Raw genomic sequence first — 24589 nt, forward strand, 5'->3', positions numbered from 1 at the left:
CTCCTTCAACAGACATTCCCCAATGGTCGTGCCAAAATTTCATTCCCTTCCCATCTCCCACCAAGAATCCAAACCCCCCTCAACTGCTGGGATTCAATACAAATCCCCTTCCAAATCCCTACACTAAAGGACCCATTGAGTCATCCACCCTACCTGTTTCCCACGCCTCTCTAACATACCACACTTAGCCATTATAACCTAGGCCAAAAAGTTTTCCGGTACAGAATTTGACATGCTCTTTGGCTAATTACAAGTTGATGTATTGTTCAAGACCGACCTACAACTTTGCCTTTTCAAGTCCATTCCACAACCCGGTCTCCCTTCATAATAGGAGTTTTCAAGTATTCTGTTAAAGTGTTCCATGTCGCAGAATCATATAAAACCCAAACTAAATTACACTAAGATCATTGAAAAAATTATCCAGGGCAAATACCTGTAGATGGATGCAGCACATTTTTAACAAAATGACTAGAATCTACCACATCGTAGGTATTTGGACAAAGCATTTAGCATGTTATGTAAAACAAAAATAATGCAAATCAGATTTAACAGAAAATTGTCTATGTTTGCTTCAGGGCATCAAGCAGGTAGCCTTTTTTTTTTTGGGCGGGAGGGGGGGGGGTGGGGCGGGGGTTGTGGGTGCGTGGTGGCCGAGCCAAAGCCAACTAAGAAGACACTGCCTTAGCCTAATAAAATTTTCAAGCTGCAGTCAGACAGGATTTCTTGGTTCGTCATGCTTTGGCAGGTTCCTTGGCTATATAGCTTTATCCATTGCCAGTAAGTAGAAACCATATAAAACGGTTGACCAGTACTTCCCTACCTTGTATCTACATCATTCATCTTATAAGGTTAATAATGGTTGACCAGTACCTCTACCTTTTTTTTTTAACCCAAGCCCAACCAAAATCCTGGATAATCTAGCCAAGCATGCATTTTTTTTTGGGTGGGGGTTTGTGTTTGGACTCCGGCCAGTTCCCACCAACCTCTACATCAATAAGAAAATTGAAAAGGAAATATAAATAAAATTTCTGGTGGCACAACAGATCTTCACTCAAGGGGAAAAAGTGAGGGGGGCATAGTTGTCACAGTGTCTAGGCGATCCTAGGCATTGAAGGAGCGAAAAAGCCTAGGCAACCAAGGGCACCCTTCTAGCATAGGTTGCCTGGATGCCTAGGAGGCCCTTGTCAACTATGGAGGGGGGGGGGAGAGAAAAGAAATAAATAACATCAGGAAGTTTGTGAACAAGTTGTAATATTGAATTGAAAATGAGACAAGGTAATTACTTCCAAACGACATGCATTAGCAAACATTCCAGCAGTAACTGCCTTCCTCAGTACCTGCAAGAATTGAGTGTTAGTAGCTCATACCTCATCAGAACAAAACAAAAACATAAGACCAAAATAGAGAGCATTAAATGAACAAAAGATTGGCATTATTTTTGTTATATCTCTATTCTTTGTCCCTTCTTTTTTTTTTTTTTGGATGTTGTGAATTAACAAAATTAAAGAATTTTGGAGATGCTAGCCTACAGGCTCCTTCCCATCACAATATATCTTATTAAAAAATATTTAGGCTAACGGCACACTGCGCTTCAATCTTGAAGCAGTACCAGGAAGTTGATTTAATGAATTTTACAAGTAATTTGGATAATTTGTCTACTTCTGATCCTGATACTCAACAGACTTACCACAAACACCAAACACAAAATGTTAGTAAGACTGCAGACAAGTATTGCTTGGTCACTTCCAAAATATAACTTTCTCATCCCTTCATTTTATAACTGATTATTTCTCTTGAATTCTAAGAAAAAAAATATATAGTAAATTTAACAAATCGCAGCATGATGTAAATTACTTGAAAAAGATTCTCAGTGTAGAGAGAGCAGGGTATCGATTGGCACATTGATGGGATGACCAAATCGAAGTCCTAGAATTAAATGAACGGCTGAATACTACTTCAGATATCAGTCCCCATCCATTTATCCTAAACAGATGGATATGCTCAGGATAAATGCAAAATATTTTTTGAAGCATAATACTTCTTAAATAAGCAGTAATTAGGTCCAACTGTCAGGATGTTAAGTGATCGGACCCATTTTCGACATGGAAAATCAGTTAAGGCCACAATTTAGTGTACGACTATGTCCCATGATACCCTGATTACCTGTCAATTTTAAACTCAATCAGAGATGGTCATAAGGCAATATAAAGCTATCAAGATTCATTATATATTTTGAAAAAAAAAACATGGATGGCTAAAACTAAAGGGAATGATGTCAATACAGAGGGGGTAAACAATTGATTTTTCCTGTAAAAATTGACATGTACCCAATGGAGACCATGCCCTTCCTATTCAATGGTTGAATTTCCCAAATCGTACTTCCATGTGGTACATAGGTGGCAATGCATAGAAGCTTCCATGGGTGGCCAAGATAGATTATTTAATGAACATGTGTTGGATTAGAGAATAAGTGTAATGTAAATCTAGGTATGAAATAACATATCCCCAGATAGGATCACATGTACAACCCAAACAGCTACTGTTTTCAGAATTAATAACAGTATATGAAAAAAATAACATACCCCACAGTAGGTTAAAATTTTCCTTACAACCCTGAACAACACCTAACCGAGTAACAGAGGTGTTGATAAACCCAGCCCAAAGGGAACAACAAACAGCAGCCTAATAAGGCCTATTGCAGAATAGAAATAGGGTTCTGAACCTGAAAATAAACTGCTCTTCAGGAAACACAGCAATAGTGAGCAATAGAAAATGATATTACCATCGAAGGGCAGCCTTTTTTTTTTTTTTTTTCCCTTCAAAAAAGAGAAATTTTATTGAATATATAAAAGGAGGCAAACAAGCCTATGATAGAATACTGGCAAAGAAAGCTAAAGCTTCAAAAGGGGGAACTCAGTCCAAAACCATATTGGCGAGGGCTTCAAGCCACTCGCTTACCCGAGAGAAATAATAAAACAAGGCTACAGGGGATCTGCAAGGCGCACCGAGGGGGTCCTTGTCCTATTTGATCGTCGAGGGATCTCAGCATATACACCAGGCCGGTCAAAAGCCACACGAGCCAAAAGAGCCTCCTCCTCTGGTGAAAAGGGAGATGAAGTCTCCTTTTCAACCAGAGGTTTTTCTTCTGCCATGTCCACCGCTTCAACACCAGGCTTTGCTTTCTTTTGACGTCGAGTTCTACCAATAATTGGAGTTGCCATACGGCAACCCACACGACCACCTCGAGGGGCATTCCTACGACCATCACGATTTTTCCGACCCAACACCTGAGTCCACCCTCCTTGCTTCTCCTCTTGATCAAATTGGTCATAATCCGACCCACCCACATCTGACCCAGATGCACAAGCAGCACCCATACCCATATTTAGACCCGAATCCACTCCATCTGACCCACCTACGTGAGCAGATCCCTCCTTATTTGAATATAAAGACTCCTTTCCCAACTCAATCTCCCCCTCATCATTACTTTTAAATCCAATATTCCTTGTTGCATTAAATTCTCTATATTGATTACCATCATCCTCATCTACAGCCGTATTAGAATCCACAATGGGATCAAGATGATTAACATCTTTGATAGACAAATCTTTACCTACCAAATCAGCGCCAATATCTTCAGTATTGGACTCCAACGAATCCTCCTCCAAGTCCGCCAACAACGCAAAAGCGTTATCAACAATAACCGACTTCCCTCTATTATCTCCAATGGCTCCAAAATTTAAATTTGAATCTTGAAAATGTGAAATTTGTTTCAACCCCTTGCCACCCTGGCCGGCTGCCGGATAACCATCACCTCCACTCAAAACCACCACTGAAGACGGTGGAACGCCACCCTTGGCAACAACTTGGGGAGCATTACCTTCAGTACCCCTCTTCAATCTCCACTTCGTCCTCTGGTCACCCCCCTGAACGGTTTTCACAACCACTTTAGCACCTCCATTCAACCCGCATTGGAGTGACGAGTGACCAAAGACACTACAATGCTTACATCTTGGCGGTTTCCATTCATACAGAACCTTTTGATTGAAGACCATCCCTTCATCATCATGGACAGCCACTGAATTTGGTAAATCATTCGCAGCAGAAACTTCAACACAAATTCGAGCAAAAGACAGTCTTTCCATAGATTTTGTCATTTTATCAGTAGTGATTGGTTTACCTATAACACTACCAATGATACTTAAGGTTTCAGCCGTCCAATAATGGAATGGTAAGTTAGGCAAACTAATCCACACAGGCACAGTGCACAGATCAATCTTCTCCATTGAGGAAGAAGGACTCCAAGGACGTAAAATTAACGGCCGCTTCTGAACATACCATGGCCCCCCTTCCAAGGCCTTTAATTTGTCTTCCTCCAAGTTAAAGCGGAATACAAACCATCCACTGTCAAGCAAATTAAAATCAACATGACCAGCGATCCTCCATTGTTTCACCAAACTTTCTTTGGTAGCATTAAATGATGGCCTCCTCCCAATAAAATGACCCATCAGGGTATTCTTCCATTTCACCATCCCACCTTGAATTGAAGATAAAGAACACCGTGCAACAGCATTACCATCAACTATAACCGGTTCAATAAACGAAAGATCCAGACCTTCATCTCTTCTGTGAGAAGAGGGAGGACCAGGACACACCATTCAATCTCTTACTAACCGCTACGCCACCACTTGGACCACCACCATGTGCAGCACCGTCAACATTCAGGCCATCTTCACCACCATGTACAGCACCAACTTCTCCTATCACTTCAACCTAGAGCCCCACAGCACCCCTAGAAAATTCTTCCGCTTCACCCATCACCCCATTGATCGAAGGGCAGCCTTGAGGAATGGAATCAGCCTTCAAAATCTCAGGCCAAGCTGATGGTCCAATGCTGAGACACATTGATTCTTGAATTAGGGTTCAAAATAGAGATTTCTAGGATCATATACACCAGGCCTCAGAATAGGTCCTACTCACCATTGAGTGGAGGTCCTTGGAGGGGGAATGGAACCCCAAAAGATCAGCCTCAATTGTCCACTGGTTGATGAGATCGACACCCTTGAAGGTTTCAGCAGGAAATCACACGAAAGAACCGGAGAGAGCAGCTGGTCGAAGTTCAGTGCATATGGCCATGTCACTGGCGTACTGGCATGGAGGAGCATGCATCTTCTTCAGCCATTCCCAATTTCGAGTATGAAACCCACTCATAGGGACATACTGGATCGTCTTTTGTGGACAGCTTCTCCTATCCATCCCACCAGCCGTACATGCTGCCAACACCATCAAGTCACAGTGGTTGATTCTTCATATTGTGGTGACCTATAGACTAGGATAGATAACCTATAGTATGTAGATGAGGCCATTTACAGGGCAGATGTGGAGGACCACACACGTTTCTTCCCGCACACTAAGATGTGGCATGCATTTGTCATGCAGTCGGAGGAAAATGCACGTCGGTTCCATCGGACTATGAGCGGACTCGATCCAGCATGTTATAGTTCCTATTAGCACTTAGTAGACAGTATTGTATTGTTGGGACTTGGGAGACTGTGGACTTGGGTGTTTATGTAAACTGTACTTGGTAGTTTATACTATTACATAAATAATTAATCAATATTATGTTTCTTCATTCATGGTGCATAATTTACTTATTTTACTTGCCTATTCTGTCTTCTAGTATTAAAATAATATGTAGAAGAGGCAATATTACATAAGGTATACAATAGGGTTCAACATTTATTGCCAACCAAGGGTGCAAATCCAAAACACCACTTCGTGTGACATTTGAAATATGAAGGTTTACACATGTTTATATAGGCTAAAACAAGGTTTCCATGAAGCATCGGAGCCTAATATGGCCGTTTGCCCACCGAAACGGCCAACCGAAATAGACTGCTCAGAAATACACTATTTCGGTGAAATGTGGCGAAATTTCGGAGTTTCGGTCTTCTTGGCAAGACCGAAACCAGATTTTGAGCCTTAGGATCAAGTACAATCTCGAAAGATCACCCACCAGGGTGATCCATAACTTTTCCCAGTAAATATTTAAGACTTTACTAGGTGCCACTTATGCATCAACTAGTCAATGCCTCACCTACAAAAACCAAACCCCCAAGGCTTTGTTTAAGCTAAATAAAAACCAAGTCACATAAATGGGCTTTGTTTAAACTAAATAAAATCCATGTAACATAAATGGTTTTCTCAGAAAAACCCAAGTCAAAGTCAGACCGAACAAGCAAAATGGCTACATCTAGTGTTAATGCTGAGTAAAGTCAGTAGACTGCCAGTGCTTTGACTGGGACCAGGATCCCACTCTAACCTCCAACACCCTGCCAAAACCATCCCAAGGCAGGTCCAGCCTGCATCCAAGACCCCAAGAAAAATCCCACTAATGCAGGAATGGTTTGGTCCAGATCTGAACCGTTTTGGTTTGATACTTTGATCTGGTTTATTGTTGAACTAGTTTACTGTTCACGTGAATAGTAGTAACCTGTAAGCAACACATGACCACCCCTTTCTAAAAATCAGCACTCGTGGGATCCAGTTTGAAGACCTAAACCATAGCTTGGATATGGGGATTCTAGAGGGCCCAGTTGAAGACTTTTTTAAGGCATGTGGTTGGTGGTTTCCTGATTTTCAGGAAGCTTGTCTGCAGAAGATCTGGGCTACTAATAAAGTCCTCATTTAATAAGGTTGTTGGGCCAGTTTAAGTCATGAGTTAGTTTAATTAATATAGTCCTAGATTGGTTAGGGACCAACTAGGAGCCAGTACAAAAGGATCTGCTATGAACAGGCAGTCTAATTGGGGCAGAATAGGGATTTAGGTCAAAATTAGGGTTGGGGTTAGGTTAGGGTTTGAGGTGATGGTTATGCTAGGCAGGTGAAGGGGAATCTATCAGTGAAGGTCCAGTGATGGTTTGATAAGTAGAAGTGTGAAAACTAGAATGGCAGCAAGTTAGGGTTTTGGGTGTTTGAAAAGAGTGAAGTGAGGGGATCTAGGGTTTCAAGGGGGAATTTGGGTAAGGGCTTCAGGTCGAGTTCTCCAAGTGTAGAGAGGGTCACTCGGCCAAGGTTTGAGGGTCTAATGATGGCTGAATAGTGCTGGGCAGGAATTTAGGGTTTTCAGGTTAATGGGGGAGTGGTGGAATCTAGGGTTTAGAGGATTGGATGGGAGCAGAAGTGTGGATCGAGTGGAGGGCCTTGGTTGGAGATGCTGTGGTTTGAATTTGGTGTCAAACTGATGGAGGGTTAGGTTTGCAGAGGCAGAGAACAATCGGCAGCAGAATTTCAATAAAAATAGCAACTTGAACAGAAAACTAGAAGGAGAGCTTGTACAAACCACCCGGGCTTCACACCGCAAGGTGTCGATTGGATCACACACCAATCCCACCTGCTTTGATCAGACAAAGCAATCTTCACAGTGGAAGAGAAGCAGCAGCAGCTTGCACAAGCAATTTAATTTCAAAAACTGGAGAGTACTGAGCTTCACGATTTCTATTGATTTAAATAGGGCTTAAAGCCTTACACCTATTCAGCCTTGGAGTCTAACCACCCCTAGACGACTTAAACTAGTCCACACTCCTCTCTAAATCGTGGTAATGTGGTGTGGACCCAAAAAAAAAACAAACGAAAATTACATAATAATAAAAGGGGTGACCCAAGTCACTAAAATTGAACCACTGGTTCAACCAGGTTGGGCCGGTTCAATTTAAAAACATAAAAACTCTTAAAAAAACTGAAGTATAGGTCCACTACTACTACTAATACTACTAATACTTTTACTTGGGCAGCAGCTTCTTATTCTTCTTCTTCTTCCGGATGTAGTGCTTCAGCACTGCATCATTAATGACTTTATTTCTTTTATTTAAATAATTTCAAGATGTCCAATCGATAAGTCTAGTCCTTTATGTAGGTTGTTTAGTCTGATCAGGTTACTCCTATGATGCAGATTCATCACCCAAATGTGCTTATTTTATTAGGAACAAGTTTAGGGTTGGGATATATATATATATGTTGGGCCTTTGATCCCACGGGTTTTCTATGTAATAGGCCACTATAATGAACCTAAACTAGGGGTATATAGGTTGCATACAAGATTAGCCCAATACTTAGTTTATTTTTATGTTTTTTAATTAAACCAATTCAAATTGGTTGCATCCAATTGGTTCAATTTAAGTGATCATGTGACTTGGTTAAGTGGTCATGTGACAACTTAAGTGGTCATGTGATGTAAGTTGGGCTGGATTAGGACTCTATAAGTCCAGCCATGTTTTGAGTTTATTTCCTTTAGTATTCTAGTTTCCTAGTCAGTTTAAGTTACCTAATAGGTTAGGGATAGGGTTAGGACATTCCTTTTTAGTGTTTAAGTCTATTTTTGAGTCTTCTATACAAGTTTGTAAGGGAGGCCAGCATTGAATACGAATTTAATTAATGAAAAAGCTTTTGCTTGTTGCCATAGCTGCTGCTCTGCTCTGTTGAGTGAACCTTGTGAGTAATATCAATGCTACCTTGTGGGTAATATCAAGGTGAAGGGATTGGTGGACTCCGATCGACTCCTTGCATCTTGTAGATCAGGAGGTCCTTCTTCTTCTTCAATCGAACTTCTTCAAGCTGCTGCTGCTGCTGCCTTTGAAGGAGATCAAACAAAGTAAGTAATTTTAGTTTCCTACATATATCCTTTCCCTCCATCCATCAAACCCTAACCTCCATTAAACCTGCAACTCAATTCTGTCCAGAATTGCAGAATTTTAAAACCTTCCCAAATCCTATTATTTATATGCCATAAAAGCACCCTAGACCTGCACATTAAAACCCCATAAACCCCATTGCCATTGTCCAACCCTAACCCTAGTTTTGACCTAGATTTTTGAACCCTAACCCAATTGGCCAGCCTCTGTGTAACCTAAGTCCTAGTGCTGTCCATTCGAACCAGCAACCCCTTTTGCGATTGATCCTGTTGTCTAGCTCCTAGTAGGTCTCCAACTTACATCACATGACCACTTAACCAAGTCACATGATCACTTAAATTGAACCAATTAGATGCAACCAATTTGAACCGGTTCACTTAAAAAACATAAAAATAAACTAAGTATTGGGCTAATCCCGTATGCAACCTATATACCCCTAGTTTAGGCTCATTAAAGTGGCCTATTACATAGAAAACCCTTGGGATCAAAGGCCCAACATATATATATCCCAACCCAAAACTTATTCCTAATAAAATAAGCCCATTTGGGTGATGAATCTGCATCATCCTATTACTCAGGCTTACATGTCCTTCGCTTATCGGGAAAGTAACAGGGCAACTAATTGGTTGGCTAATCTAGTTTGTGATACGGGGTCCTCTACCACTCTCCAGTAGGGATGTCTGCCTACGGGTGTCCTTCAGGTTATTCTCCGGTAGGACAAGGCTGGACTGCCTGTTCTCAGAAAGTAGTGTTTGTGTCTTCTTTTCATATCTCTATGGGTTTGCAAAGTTCTTGTTTTGAGAGACCATGAGTGGTTTTGCTCCTTGGGTTGGGGTAAGATGGAATGTCCCCCCCCCCCCTTGAGTTCTTTAATTAATTTTGGTTATCAATAAAATTCTAGGGGCTGGCCCGGGTCCCAGGTAATATTCGGGGTAAAAAATAAATAAATAAATAAATAAAAAGGTTACTCCTATTACTGCCCACGCATGGGAACCTCCTTATCTTTTCTTTCATTTATCTCCTTTCTAGATAAGGTTAGTTTGATATTATAAATTATTTCCTTTAATCTGTCACTTTTATCTTTCACTTTTCTTTTATTTTCCACTGCTCATGTGTCCTCTTCCATTTTTCACTTCTTATCTCATTTCCCATCACTCTTGTACATCTCTTCATCCCTTTATTTTGTCTAGACCTTAGTTTTACCTACTTTGTTTGCTTGGATCCATGTAGCCGACCCCATTAAGTTGGGATAAGGCTGAATTTGTTGTTGTTGTTGTTGTATGTAAGGCTAACAACCCCCACGATTGGATTATGGATTGAATTAAGGTTTAGTTTTAATTTGTGGAGGTTGGTGCCTCTCTTTTCACTCTCTCCCTTTCCCACGATTTGGGACTTTCTTTCTTCTCTCTCCCCTTATGTGATCTAGTCTGTTTCCTCTCTCTTCTCTCAAACCTGCAATCTAAAAACCCACCAGCAGATCCTTCCATTGATCTCCATAACCCACTGACATGAAATAAATAAAAAGTAATTCGTTTAATTGAACCCAATAGAAAAAGACCTAAATATAGAATTGGAGCTCATAGAGTATTCTAGAAACACACTTCCAGATGTGCAGGAAGTCTTGATATGAATAAACACTAGAACCCAAGCTTACTACTGAAAGAAAACTACAGTTTAAAAAATTCTTAACAATTGTAAGTGAACCCAATATATAAAAATATGGCCAACCATATTACTCTATAAAAAGGGAAGAAATATATTACCTCTGTTTCCCTATCACATGATTTTGATACTATACCTAGCCTTTGTGCTATCCTGCGGAGTTGCTCTCTAATTTCAATAACCTTCTTCTGCATTGACATTACTTTCAATGTTAGCATCACATAGAATACCACAGTTAAATCTCCTGAAGCAGATCACAATCATTCTAAGAATTTTCTTAAACCAACAGAAACCATAGAAACTTACCATTGCTTGGTAATTAATAAAGTTTTTATGACACCACTGAGAAGATTTACCAGACTGAAGAAAACCTTTATATACATTCAGGTATGTCACAAGATCACCCTGCATAACATATATCAGGGGCAAGGGGTCAAAAAGAACACATGAACCGGAAAGAGAGGGAGAATGATGCCGACCATTTGTCTGAGATTTAGAGGACACAAAAATTCTCATCTTATTTCTTATAGATATATGAATTGGTCTACAACTAACTTATCAAATATCAATACGAACTTTCAATGGTAAATGTTTATTGAGTTCTAACTGGTCAACTGGGTGTAAAACTCCCCAACTCCAATAGGATCTGAGATTGGAAAAATAAACCTGCATTTCACCTTTATGATAAGTTCTACTTTCAGATGTAATTGCTTTTCAATGGCATATCTGTAGCACTCTTGATAAACTTAACAAGAATTTCGATTTTCTCTTTGAAGTAACCCATTGATATCGATATCAATACTCTTAAATAATGGATAATGCCCCAACAGAACGTAACAATATTCTAAGCCATGGAGGAAACTACTGCTTATTCTACTATCCGCTTCTTCCTCCCTCCTCCTTTTTCTCAATTCTGGTGTTGATGTGCTGCACCCAAGTTGGCAAGTTATCATGTCCAAAAACACCTATGTGTGCTACTCCCAATATGGGACCCATCCATACAACTCCCAAATCATAGCTAGACTGAGACATCGTACATTTATTTAAAAATATGTTCATTGGCACAGATCAGTAGGGATTAAAGATGAAAAACCTCAGCAGCAGCAAATCGCAGCTTGGCTTCATCCAACTCTTTTTGTGCTCCCCTAATAGAAACCCAGATAGACTGCGAAAAGGGAAACAAAAATATCAACTTTATCACAACAAAGTTAACAGATTCAAGTGCTTCGATTGATCAGAAAGAAATTTTAGGATCATAAGGTAATGTATTCCATAAATTTGATATCATAATGTAAAATCGGATGAAATATGGTAGAAAGGAAGCATGACACACTTCACCTGAACAGACAGAGTTGCTGCAATGGTGATAATTTCCTCTGGACAACCCAGTTGATTTGCAGATAAAATCATTTTTGAGATCATTGGATCCTAAAACAATTAGAGTCATTAAATACAATGAAATTAGTTTTTTGTAGGACTGAAAATCAGCAGACAGCTAGAAATTTAGCATGCATTACTCAAGGATCAGATACACGAGCAGATACTAAAACAGAAATAGCAGGGGAAAAACAAAGCGCTGATAATAGCCACATTCATTTAGATAAAAGAGACACTGTGTCAAAAAATAGACTTGATGGAAGTAAAAGGAGAAAGTAATTTAGTTGGACTACAAAGTTCACTTAAACTACGTATGTTTAATAAATGGGAATAGATACTATTTAGGCATTACTTAGTACACAGTTGACACAGCATCTTTTAGACAAACACATGCATACCGTTTAGTCAATACCCATTTGGAACAGCTTAGCTTGTATTTTGCGGAAGTACAACAACATGATTTACTACTTACAAGCTAATTGTCTTCAACACCATGAAATCAGTTCCTAAATTCTCTGTTTAAACATCTTATGACCTTGAGTTCCGCAAAAGTACAAGCTGAAGCTAGTTTAGCAGCTTTGCCCAAAAGTGAGGATTTGTCTTTCACCTCTACGACCTGTCGTATTTCTAGCCATTCAATATTTGTCTTGCAATGCAATTGCACCAAGTTTATCTATAATTTATAACACTATTTGGAAAACATTTCTTGGGTACCAATAATAGGCAAATGAGGCTTTAATTTCTTCTAATTTCAATTGTCTGAAAATGTGGTTCATTCTAAAGGTCTTAGTGACCCGTGCCCTTCAACACTTACTTGGGATCCTATCTTTCTCTGCTCGTGTAGCAGAGTAATTATTAGCTATAGGAAAATGGATACACAAAGCTAGCATATTAGAAGGAACTACATCAAGGCCCTCTCTCATGGAACTTATTCTCAAGTACAGAAATTTGGACAACCCAAACCCAAGATCTTGAGCAGTAACCAACCCCGAGATATTAACGAGTAAATTCATTTTGATGCAAGGTGCAAAAACAGCCATAATCAAGTTCACAAGTCAGTTAATTAGACCTCAATTAACTAGCCTTTTTGTGATGCGGTAGGTAAGCTGGCGTTTGGTGCTGCTATCCATCACATTTAGTATGAGTGTAACCTCAGTAGGCGGGACCCCAAGTCCAGGTCTTTCCAACAGATCTGGGACTCCATAATCTTTGAAGTGAAAGCCAAGCTTGAGGCGGCTCCCTCTTCATGTGCCGTCACCCCTAGAAATAGTCTTATTGTTGCTTCTTGGGGCCTCTCCCCTTCTATTCTCCAAGCTATTGCCTCCCCTTTGTAAAGCCATGGCCTTATATATTGTTTTCTTCTTTGTTTTTGGTAATGAATTATTTATTCAACCCCCCTCCCCAAAAAAAAAGACTTCAATTTAAGTGAAAATTGAAAATAACTTAAGTTCAGAACTTAAATTATGGATTGAGGTTTCTCATCATGTTAACATGCCAAATCTCTTGTTTTTGTACTGTGAGAAAGGCTGGTAGATTGCCTACCAAACATGCTAAAGAACAGGAAATTCGACATCATCCTTAGAAATAGTTTTATGACTGAAGGTTTTAAGTTTTTTTAGTCTAGAAAGGCGCCATATATTTTTTTCACAAGAAAGTATTTTACTTCTTTTCTTTTCCAAATTAGGAGCTCTAGTACGTCTTTCAGTTAATACAGTCAATAAAAGGAAACAAGAGCAGGGATAAATGCAAAAAATTGGAATTATGGAGGTCAACCTAGGAATAAAAATGTTTTAAGATAAGAAGAAAAAAACACAGGGTATATAGGGTGAAACTTTAGTAACAATAGGATTGAATGTGGGGTGGTGAAAATTGATGATAGAGAGATACCGCAAAGTGAGTTTTAGGTACTCAGGTTCAATCATAAATAAGGAAGGAGAAACAGAGACGATGTTCGGCAAAGAATTAGAGTAAGGTAGATGAAGTGGAGGGGTGTGTCCGGAGTGTTGAGTGATCGACGTATTACTTTAAAACTCAAAGGAAATTTTAGAGGACAGATATATGGCCAGCAATGATGTATGGAGCTGAATGTTGGGGAGTGAAGCAACTACATATAAGCAAACTTAGTGTAGCTGAAATGAGGATGCAGAGATGGATGAGTGGTAAAACTAGAAAAGATAAAATATGGTTTGAACAAATTAGAGCTAATCTAGGAGTAGTCCCGATAAATGACAAGTTGCGAAAAAGTTGTTTGAGGTGACATGGACATGTGCAATGGAGGCCTTGAGTGCAACAGTATAGGGGGGATTTGATTCAGATCAAAGGAGCTAAAAGAGCCCAAGGTAGTCCCATAGTTGTCAAGGCGGCAAGGCGACCTAAGGCGGTCGAGGGGTGCCTAAGCGCTTAACCGACAAGACGCCCAAGTGTAATTTTTTTATTTCCCCTCTTTTCTCACATTATTTAGTATGCTACAATATGTATCTTATATCATCAAAAATCAACATTAAGCCACATCAAGTCATAAAAAATCAATATTAAGCAACATCAAATCATAAAAAATCAACATTAAGTCACATTAAGTAATCAAAAATCAATATTAAGCCACATAAAGTCATCAAAAATCAACATAGAACAAGAAGACAGCATAACTGAAGAAGCAAGCTATTGGAAGTTTGAAACAATCAAAACATACATTTGGTTTATACTGTTCTTAGAAAATATGATCTTACCAATAAGTAATTAAATTGCTCTCGATTTAGATAAATGTTCTTGTTCTCTAAGAAGTTTGACTAATCAAATGATTTTATTTTTACATGAGACTTTTTGTATTAGGTAGAACACAAAACTAGCTTTCTAACAAATCCAGGATTGCTTAAATCTGATTTATATTGAGGAGTTATGTTCCGGTCAAACCTTATTTGGTGTGTGTGAATGCTTTCAAATAGCTCTGAATGAAAATATATATTTTTTAAATATCGAAACAAATGAATATTTTACCGCACTTAGGTTTTTAAAAATGTTTTACCATATTAAGATTTATGGAATTTTTAGATTTGAGAAAAAACTCCGCATTAGAAATTTGAAAATTTCACCTACTGCCAAAAATCCAGTTTTTGTTCTTGAATTGGGGGGTGACTTTTTTATCCTTTTGGAATTTGGTTTTTTAATTATTTTTATTGGATTCAAATAGGGGGTATTTTCTTAGTTATGAATAATATCTTAAGTAAATGAACATTTACTTAAATGATAATTGATACAAATAAGTGCCAGAACCTGGTCCGATACCAATTAAACCAGTGCAAGGCGCCCTGCTTAGGAGTTAGTACTAGTAACAAGTATGGCTCTGAATAGAGCTGATTGGAGAAAAAAGGATCCGAAAAAATATCAAATACAGACAACCAGTGCTTAGGAGTTAGTACTAGTAATAAGTATGGCTCTAAATAGAGCTGATTGGAGAAAAAGGATCCGAAACAATATCAAATACAGGCAACCAGTGCTAGAAAAGAAAGAGAAAGAGGGAAGAAGAAGAAGAAGAAGAAGACCAAAGGAGAGAGAACTGTAGGTCTTTGGAGAGAAAAGATTGCTCATGATTTGGGGAGAATACAAACCCGTGAGTCCTCAAATATATTTATAACTCAAGGAAAATACATGTGGACAAGTATACCCCTATTACACTGTTATAGACTAAAGACTAGAATTAAAACCATAAAACCTACTCCCAAGTACAGACATTGTACAAGAACTCGCGAGATCTCCCTAATAACTTGCCATTTAAAAACAGCGAGACGAGATGAAGGTCGAAATGGAAAGTTACATGTCTCAGCCGAGATCTCGATGGTTTTGGTCATCTCGGTAGGAAATCTTGGTATATAGACACCTATTTATGCAAACCTTGGTATACACACACTTATTTATGCCAGAAACCAGGACAAACACTTATTTATGCCGATAGACACGTATTTATGCATAATATCATTTAAGTAAATGTTTTCACTTAAGATATTATTCATAAATAAGCAAATACCCCCTATTTGAATCCAATAAAAATAGTTAAAAAATTCAAATTCCAAAAGGATAAAAGTTAACCCCCTAGTTCAAGAACAAAAACTGGATTTTCGGCAGTAGGTGCAATTTTCAACTTTCTAATGCTGGGGTTTTTATCAAATCTAAAAATTTCATAAGTCTCAATATGGTAAAACATTACTAAAAACCAAAAGTGCGGCAAAATATTCATTTGTTTTGATGTCCAAAAAAATATTTTCATTCAAAGCGATTTTGACAACATTCGCCTACACCAAATTAAGTTTGACCCGTACATAACTCCTTCAATTTAAATCATATTTAAGCAATCTTGGATTTGTTGGAAAGCTTTGATTCCAATTTAAGATTTATGGAATTTTTAGATTTGAGAAAAACCTCACATTAGAACGTTGAAAATTGCATCTATTGCCGAATATCCAGTTTTTGTTCTTGAACTTGGGGGGGGGGGGGGGTTGATTTTTTTATCCTTTTGGAATTTGATTTATTTAACTATTTTTATTGCATTCAATAGAGGGGTATTTGCTTATTTATGAATAATATCTTAAGTGAAACTCTTATTTGAACTTTCATTTTTCAAAATCTGATAGTGTCATTGTGTTTAAATGGTCCAAAATAGATTGTATACCAACTTTCATGACCAAACTAGGTCTAAAACCCACTGAAACCAGCCATCGAGTTCAAAAAAAAAAAAAAAGATTTACCCCAACTCACCCAGATCTCGGCCCAACTCACTTTTTGGCCAAGTCAAAACTTGTACTCGAGACGAGTTCTTGAACCTTGAGTACAAAAACACCCCTGCGGTAAGTTAATACTCCCCCTCATGCTGGAGCATATACATCATCCAGCCCAGCTTGGAACAACTTTTCCGGAAAGCGAGACTAAACAAAGGCTTGGTAAACACATCACCCAACTGATCAGCAAAAGAAACGGAAGGAGCATCAATAAACTCTCATCACTGCATCCCTCAAAAAGTGACAATCAATTTCAATGTGTTTGGTCCTTTCATGGAACATGGGGCTGATGGCAATATAGATAGCAGCTTGATTGTCACAAAACATCTTTATAGGTTTAGTAACTGGAAACCCCAACTCATGAAGCAGTGATTTCATCCACATTAACTCATCTATTGGACCTTGCCACAGTTGTTTGCTTCTTGCTTCTAGATGTGACAAGGTTGCCACCAATGAACATACAGTAACTTATAGTAGACCTCCTATCACCGTAAACACCAGCCCAGTCTGCATTAGAGTATCAAACCACATCAATATGCTAATTAGGTCGGTAAATGAACCCCTTTCTTAAAGCCCCTTTAAGATACTTTAATATTTAACATGTCGCCTCCCAGTGAGCCTTATTAGGCGTAATGCCCCTCATTTCTAGTAGAATACTTTAATATTGATTTGGATTTTTTGTTATTAATTTAGTGTCTATTGATTGTTTTATTTATGTATGATGAATAGTGCAAGCGAGGTGGCATCTTTATATTAATCTTACTGATTAATTATTGATTAGTATTTGATTAATTAAGTTAATCCTATTTAATAGGGGGATTAATAAGGGATTAGAGGTTTTGCTTAGCATGATTGGACCATGTGTCCTACTTAAGGGCTGCCACATGGTGCATGGAGAGGATGAAGTTGTGGCATAGTTAGTAGCCACATGGCATAAGGGTGAGGTACAATTAAGGGTCAACCACTTTGTTTGACAAAGTCTAAACAACCACCATTTGCTTGGCCAAGGGGATGGCAGCAATAGGAACCCAGCCACATGGTTGGAAGGAGAAGGTGGCCATGGACCTGATATCACTAAGCACCCTAGTGGATCACATGGTGGCCTTAGAGGCAACCACCATGTGCATGCCTAAGTAGGTGGTAGCAAGGGCTGAAAATTCCCAAGGCTGCTGAGTTCTTGAGTCAGAGAAAAGAAAGAAAGAAGAAGAGGAAGAAGAAATAGAAAGTGAAGAAGAAAAGGAAGTATAGGGAAGCTTAGTTTCTTCTTCTCCTCTAGGCTCTAGCATAGTATTTTTATCTCTTTGATGGGTTAATTGATTAGTTTGCTTACTGATTACATAGGGGTTAAGGGATTTATATTGCTGAAAGCCTAAATTGAAAGAAGATATTGAAGAGGAAGTTGAGAAGAGAATCAAAGTTTGAAAGACCTATTTAAAGTGTAGATTGAATTCTTGAGGGGTAGTTACACATAATTATCTACCGAACGTAGAGGTGATCAAATCGAAAGGAAACAAAGGCGAGGGAATCATGGATATTGTATATATGTGATTGATGCACTGTTTAGTGACGTGTATGTAAAGTATATGTATATGTCAGTTGTTGATGATGCCTATGAGAGTGTTGTTATGATGTGTTCTTTGGATGTAATGCATTGATGAGCTTGTAGATAATGCTATATGTTTATGTTAATGTTCTAGTATGAGAATGATATGTAATGCAATGTATGGAATGAAGAGATGATAATGAGGTATATGTATGTAATGACATGATGATGATGATGTATAAGCAGGAAATGAGATGATGATGATGACATTTAAATCATAAAATGGAAAAGAGAAAGAAAGAGAAAGAAATGTATAACATGAAAGTTAATACAATAACAATACCCTGTGTCTACCGTCCCTTTACAGTAGGGGGTTATGTACTAGATGAGGTATTATGTATTGGATGAGGTATAATGTAATGGTAATTCTAGAGCATGGCATACGGGTCATGTGGTCTAGTACAAACCATTTAAATTCTAGAACATGATGTACGGATCATGTAGTCTAGTAAAGAGAGTTAATGATAGAGCATGTCCTCATGGTCATGTGGTCTATCCGAGATGATGTGAGGCCTTGTTTACCTCAACATTTATGTGCACATTCGGTAGTACACTATTGACTTGACTTAACCCAACAGTAAATCTGTGTTCTTATTAAATATATACACAATGTACATGTTTAAGATTATTAGCATGTTCACCTTGCTGGGCTTTTAGCTCACCCCTGTGTTCTTATTAAATCTATATACACATGTACACGTTTGCAATTATTAGCATGTTCACTTTACTGTACTTTTAGCTCACCCCATTTTGCATGTTGATTTTACAGATGAGAAGGTACGAGAGTGTATATACTGAACCAGATACAAATGGATGTTTGCAAGGTTCGAAAACTCAGGTCTCGGAGCCATCTCTCGGCCCAGCCCAAAACCGAGTCGAGCCGAGATCTCGGCGAGTTTATGTATTTTTTTTTTTTTTCGACTCGTAAGCCCACCTCAGTGGGTTTTAGACCTCTTTTGGGTCTGAAAATTTGTATACAGCCTATTTTAGGCCATTTAAACACAATGACATTATCAGAATTTGCAAAAACAAAATCCAAATAGGACTTTTACATCGGACCCCAAGTTGGTAGGCGACAACGTACTAAAATACCATACTATATACATTAATGACATAATTTAATAATAGAAAGCTAGCAAAACATTCAATTAATAGTAAAACAACTTAATAACCATTACAAATGTTAAAGTGAATAAATGATACATCAAATTGCTTAAGTTTAACAATGTTACAAGTTACAACTAGCATCACATAAAATGAGATTGAATAACATATTCATTCCCCACTTGCCCCACATAGTCTTCCCACGACATATTGTTGCTCCACTATTGCATATAGTTCTCCTCAGGAGTCATATAAGAGTTGTCATCCACATATCGCAAGGCCCCTATCCTAGGGTATAGCTGTTGCACAGTGGCATGAGACGGTTGCCATGAAGTGTGAGATCCACTACTCTTGCTACTGTCATATTGAGGAATGTATGGGACTTAGAATGTGGACCCAATGCTAGACCCACTGCTTTGATAGTCATACTTATGTGTTGACTGGCCAAACTGACCATAGGTACTATATTCAGAACCGGTGCTCTCCTGACCATAATCATAGTGATGATGAGGTTGAGATAAATGCCACGACTGATGCTCACTACTAGTATCCATACTCATGCTTCCAAAACTTGCTAGCATGGTGTTCTCTTGTATGTTTTTTTTGTGGCCACCATGGTCTTGATCTTATGTGGTATGTGTAAACTGAGACTCACCTGTGAAACGCACAGGGTCCTCCTGCGTTCCCACATCATGCTGGTATTGCTCGCGCATCCCCTCATGACGATCATCATAATAACCACCACTCTGCATGCCACCACCACCACCACCACCACCAGCATCACCACCAGCAGGGTCATTACCATCACCATCACCATCACCATCACCACCACCATCATCATCATCATCAGGAGCAGTTCCTGTTGTAGCCTCAAAAGGTCTCGGTGACTCTGAATGTGCACGCCCCTCTTGCGACATATAGTCGTCAACATCTGTACCGGTTACGGACGCAATGGTGGAGTCGGGCCTACCTCCAGGCTCATCCATCTCTGGTGCACCACGATCCCTCTCCCACTGGAATAGGGGATCCTCATCATCATCAGAGTCCTCCTGGAATACGTTGGCTAGTCCGATGGGATCTTTGTCATTGGTCTCAAATTCTTAACGTATGTGCCTCATCCTTAGTCTCATATTATAATGCACATACACCAGCTGCTCCAGTCGTTGACTACCCAATCTGTTTCGCCTCTTTGAGTATATCAATGCGAATATACTCCAGTAATTGATATACTCCAGTTGCGCTCGCACCCAGAGGATGAACAAGTTTGTAAGAGCACTTTGACTGCTACCTTCTCAGGTTGGGTGAACTTGTACCATAAAGCACTCACCAGTCAGCTGCATTATAAACATAGAATATTAAGAATATGTGCATTCTAAAGGGACAAAATTATAATTCATAAGTGTAATGTCATGCCACATTGCCACCTACCAGGGTCTGACTTTTGTCTACCCTCTACTGCAGCTCTTCGACTGAAACTTGCTGAGGCCTCTCTGAAGAATTTGATCTATTTTCATTTTAAATTTCAAACAGTGTTAGAGGCATTAGTATTTGCTATTTAGTAATTACATTCCTTTACTTACTACCAAAGTCCCATACTCTCACCTCATCATTGCAGTCAGATTGTGTCTTGGCATTGGCCTCCAACTTCTCAATAACAGTTTGAACTGCCACTAACAAATCCGTGTCAAGCCCAAGATTATGCGAGTACTGGTACTTTGGATTCAAATAGTATGCTAGTAAAGGGGAAACCACAAATATAAGTTGTTAGTGACTTAATACTTTTGAGTTTTGAATATGTAAATGTAAAAACTCATATAAAGTTTTAAGTAAGTTGAAGTGTTGAACTCAACAGCTTTATGCAATGGATTATTCAAGTGCTTCTCCCATCGCTCATCAATGATGTTAATGTATGACCGAGCACTTCGGGTTATTGCAGCTCGGACCATTTCCTTCATCTTCTCCAGGGTAACATATATGTGGGGCAAGGTAGACTTCTTTTCCGTGTCAACCATCCTTAGTACTGCCACCACTGGCTCTAATATGGCAACAACTTTATACAAGTCCTTCCAAAATTGATCACTTGCAATGGTCTGTTGTGCTGCATTCCCTTCTTCTATCCTAGAACCTTGCCAACCAAACCATTGTTCACTTGCAAACATTGACCTCAAACCTATCACCTTCGTCTGAAAGCTCTTCAATGCAATGTAATTGGTGGCAAATCGAGTAACACTAGGCCTCACTAAATCCCGCTTGCATTTTTCCCTCATCATGGCTAAAGCATAACCATGGTTATACACAAAGTTGGTCACTTGCCTTGCCTTATTGACCACACCAGCCACCAAAGCTTTTTTTCCCATGTCCTTCAGCATTAAATCAATAGAATGGGCTGCACATGGAGTCCAAAAGAGGCGGATCCTCTTACTCTTCTTGTTCATCAATTTCTCTCCAGCCTTCTTAAAATTAGAACCGCTATCCGTCACAATTTGGATAACGTTCTTTGCTCCTATATCTTCCTCCACCACTTGCTTCAGTAGCTTATACAAGTATGATGCATCCTTTATATGCTTTGATGCATCAACAGACTTCAAGAATACAGTCTTCCCATTACAACTCACCATGAAATTTATAATGGACTGTCTAGTAGGTCCAGTTCAACCATCAGCCATAAGAGTAACCCCATATGTGTCCCACCTTGGCTTCAGACCCTCTATGTACTCTTTCAGCTCCTCTACCTCTTGAGGCAAATATACATTATATAACTCATATGGTGTAGGCCCCTTCCATCCTGGGCCAACCCTCCCTGCAACGTCAAGGAATGCATTATAATATGTTCCTTGTGCTACATTAGCTGGAATGCCATTGTATAGCATGAACTTGCTGAAGGCTTTCCGTGGTTCCTCTTGTTTACCACCAAACACTTGCGGGATGGTTGGCTGGTAGACATCTTATTGCCTAAAGGTAGATGGATCCTGCTCAAAAATGGGATCTGGGGAACGTGCTCGTGGTCGGGCTTGGGGCCGTGGGATATCTCTCGTGCCAGTGCTTCTCCTCCTCTCATCTTCTTGCACTGGTGCAGCTGAGCCAGATCCACCAGCTCTTCTTGCTTGCTCATATGCTCTTATATTCTCAAAATGAAAACTTTGCCTACTCTCTGCCAAAGTCTGCTGGTAAATCCTCCATTCAGCCTCTGATTCGAACTCACCAGGTGTAGGCCTATATTCAGTATCATCTCCTACTCCTCCACGGATCTCTACATCAGGCCTCTCTAGAACTGCCTCATCAAAAGCTATTTGTTGTCTTTCCCTCTCAACTTTCTTTGTTCGTACTCCTCTCAAGTTTTGTGTCATTGCCAGTTTCACTTGGCTCGGAACATTTCGGCATGAGGCAACATCCTTGCCTATACCAGACAAATATTGCTTTAACCTAGTTGCTCCTCCAGAATTTAGAATCTTTCCACAGTAGTTACACTTTGACTTCTTTTTGTCCTCAGACAGTGGGACTCCATGTAGCCATGCTATATCCCCCATTGTGTAAGAAATATCTTATTTTTTACATTGTTACATAAAAAAACATGTATTAGTGACCATTACAGACTTAAAGTAAAGTATTAAACACTTAAAGTATTGTATTCATAACTATTAAACATAATATGAAGCTACTAGAACAAACAAATACCTATCTCTTATTTATTCCCTAACCCTACTATTTATTTCTTAATTATAAATAATATTTACAATTTTTATTAAAAATAATTATACCTTCAAGTATAAAATATTATAACATAATGATGTATTTGACACCATTTGAAGTTGGGCATTATGTACATATGTTGTGCATAATTTTCCAATAAAAACAGGTATTTTTTCTTAATTTTATATATTTTTTAAACATTTTAATAATATTATTATTAAATCTGAAAAAAAATATTTTTTTTTTAATGGGTGGAAAAAAAAAATGACTTCATGAGGCTATAGAGCATGCAAACTTGTCTAACATATATGAAAATCACATCCAAACAATAAGTATTTATCCTATTTTTTCAATTTCTTTTTTGAAAAAAATCATTTTTTTTCCAGAAATTATAATAAAAATTTAATAACCAAAAAAAGATTCGGACTCCATCAAGTGATAGATCGACCAAAGTTGTGTAACATAACTCAAAATCACATGAATCTACCAAGGTTTCATCAATTTTTTTGAAAAAAAATAGATTTAGGGAAAATGGGTTACCTTTCAAAAATCCTTCAAAAACTTGATCAACCTTGCAAAAGTGAGCTTCAATCTTCAGTTTGACAGCAAAATCACCTTCCAAAGCTTTCAATCCATGCAAAAAATGAAGAGTAGAAGAGAGGATTTGAGAGAAGAAGTGAGAAGAGAGAGCTAAAGAGGTCTCTTGACAGAACTCGGCGAGTTCTGTCGAGATGGCTTCTTTTAATAAGTGAAATGGGTCAAAAATATGGCCCAAGACCCGAAACCATGCCCCATGACCCGAGATCTCGCCAGGATCTAGGAGAGATTTTGAATTTTTTTTCAATTATTTCCCATCTCACCCGAAACGAGAAATCAACCAAGATATCACAGAGATCTCGACGAGAAATTGTAATTTTATGACTCGATGCCCATCTCGACTCGCTTTTTTAAAAAACCGAGAATCTTGGCGAGATCTCGCCGAGATCTCACGAGTTCTCGGTCCATGGATGTTTGTGAGCCAGGTGCATAAAGTTGAGAGACAGGGCTGAGTAGCCGATGAGGGTTGCTAATATACTTTGGTGTTTGTAAGAATGTATAGGATAATTTCAAGAAGTAAGAGAAATGTAACGGAAATGTATTAAACTTTGGATACTTAATGCAATTATCTGCCACCAATGTTACTGTTTGTTTGTAAATACTCTTTGGAACTATGAAGTATATCCAACTCCAATTAGTAAGTCTTCCGCTGTGTATGTTATTTTATATGGGAGTTGTGATAATAAATAGAGGTATGTAGAAGATCATTTGATCAGCAACCGTGAGATTCCAATGTTGTTTGGGTCCTTAATTGTGTACACAGGATTAAGTCCATGGATAAGATTGTGTGGGTCCCATTTATTGGATTTTTGTTAGCTAGTCGTAGGATGTTTGGAGTCTTCTTTACTCTTTAGTAGGTTAGTTTATTTTAGTTGGAGTCTACAACTTAGTTTCAACCTGTAGGAAAGTTAAGAGTCCTTACCAGGGTCTATTTCTGATTTTTGGTTTCTAGATATATGTAACCAACACAAACCACGAGGTGGCTGATCTGCATTAATTGCTTAATCTCGTTTCTCCCCTCCACGGTAAGACTTCCCTTGTCCTCATCTCCTCCTTTTTTCCTCTTTTTATTTCTCCCTTCCATAACCGATAGCTTC

At 38.7% G+C, this 24589-nt stretch overlaps 1 protein-coding gene across 3 annotated transcripts in view; it reads right to left on the reverse strand.

Moving 5' to 3' along the window:
• The window catches only part of LOC122640969 (probable pre-mRNA-splicing factor ATP-dependent RNA helicase DEAH9), an 85351-nt gene that overhangs the window by 14497 nt on the left and 46265 nt on the right, over window positions 1-24589 (reverse strand). For all 3 annotated transcript variants that reach the window (XM_043834268.1, XM_043834269.1, XM_043834270.1), the window contains exons 12-16: window positions 11691-11780; window positions 11446-11517; window positions 10659-10757; window positions 10454-10540; window positions 1284-1337 (exon numbers count right to left, since the gene is read on the reverse strand). In XM_043834268.1, the coding sequence (XP_043690203.1) occupies window positions 1284-1337; window positions 10454-10540; window positions 10659-10757; window positions 11446-11517; window positions 11691-11780 (402 nt within the window). The remainder of the gene's footprint in view (window positions 1-1283; window positions 1338-10453; window positions 10541-10658; window positions 10758-11445; window positions 11518-11690; window positions 11781-24589) is intronic.

This window comes from Telopea speciosissima, chromosome 9 (genome assembly GCF_018873765.1).
Source record: "Telopea speciosissima isolate NSW1024214 ecotype Mountain lineage chromosome 9, Tspe_v1, whole genome shotgun sequence".
Classification (NCBI taxonomy): domain Eukaryota; kingdom Viridiplantae; phylum Streptophyta; class Magnoliopsida; order Proteales; family Proteaceae; genus Telopea; species Telopea speciosissima.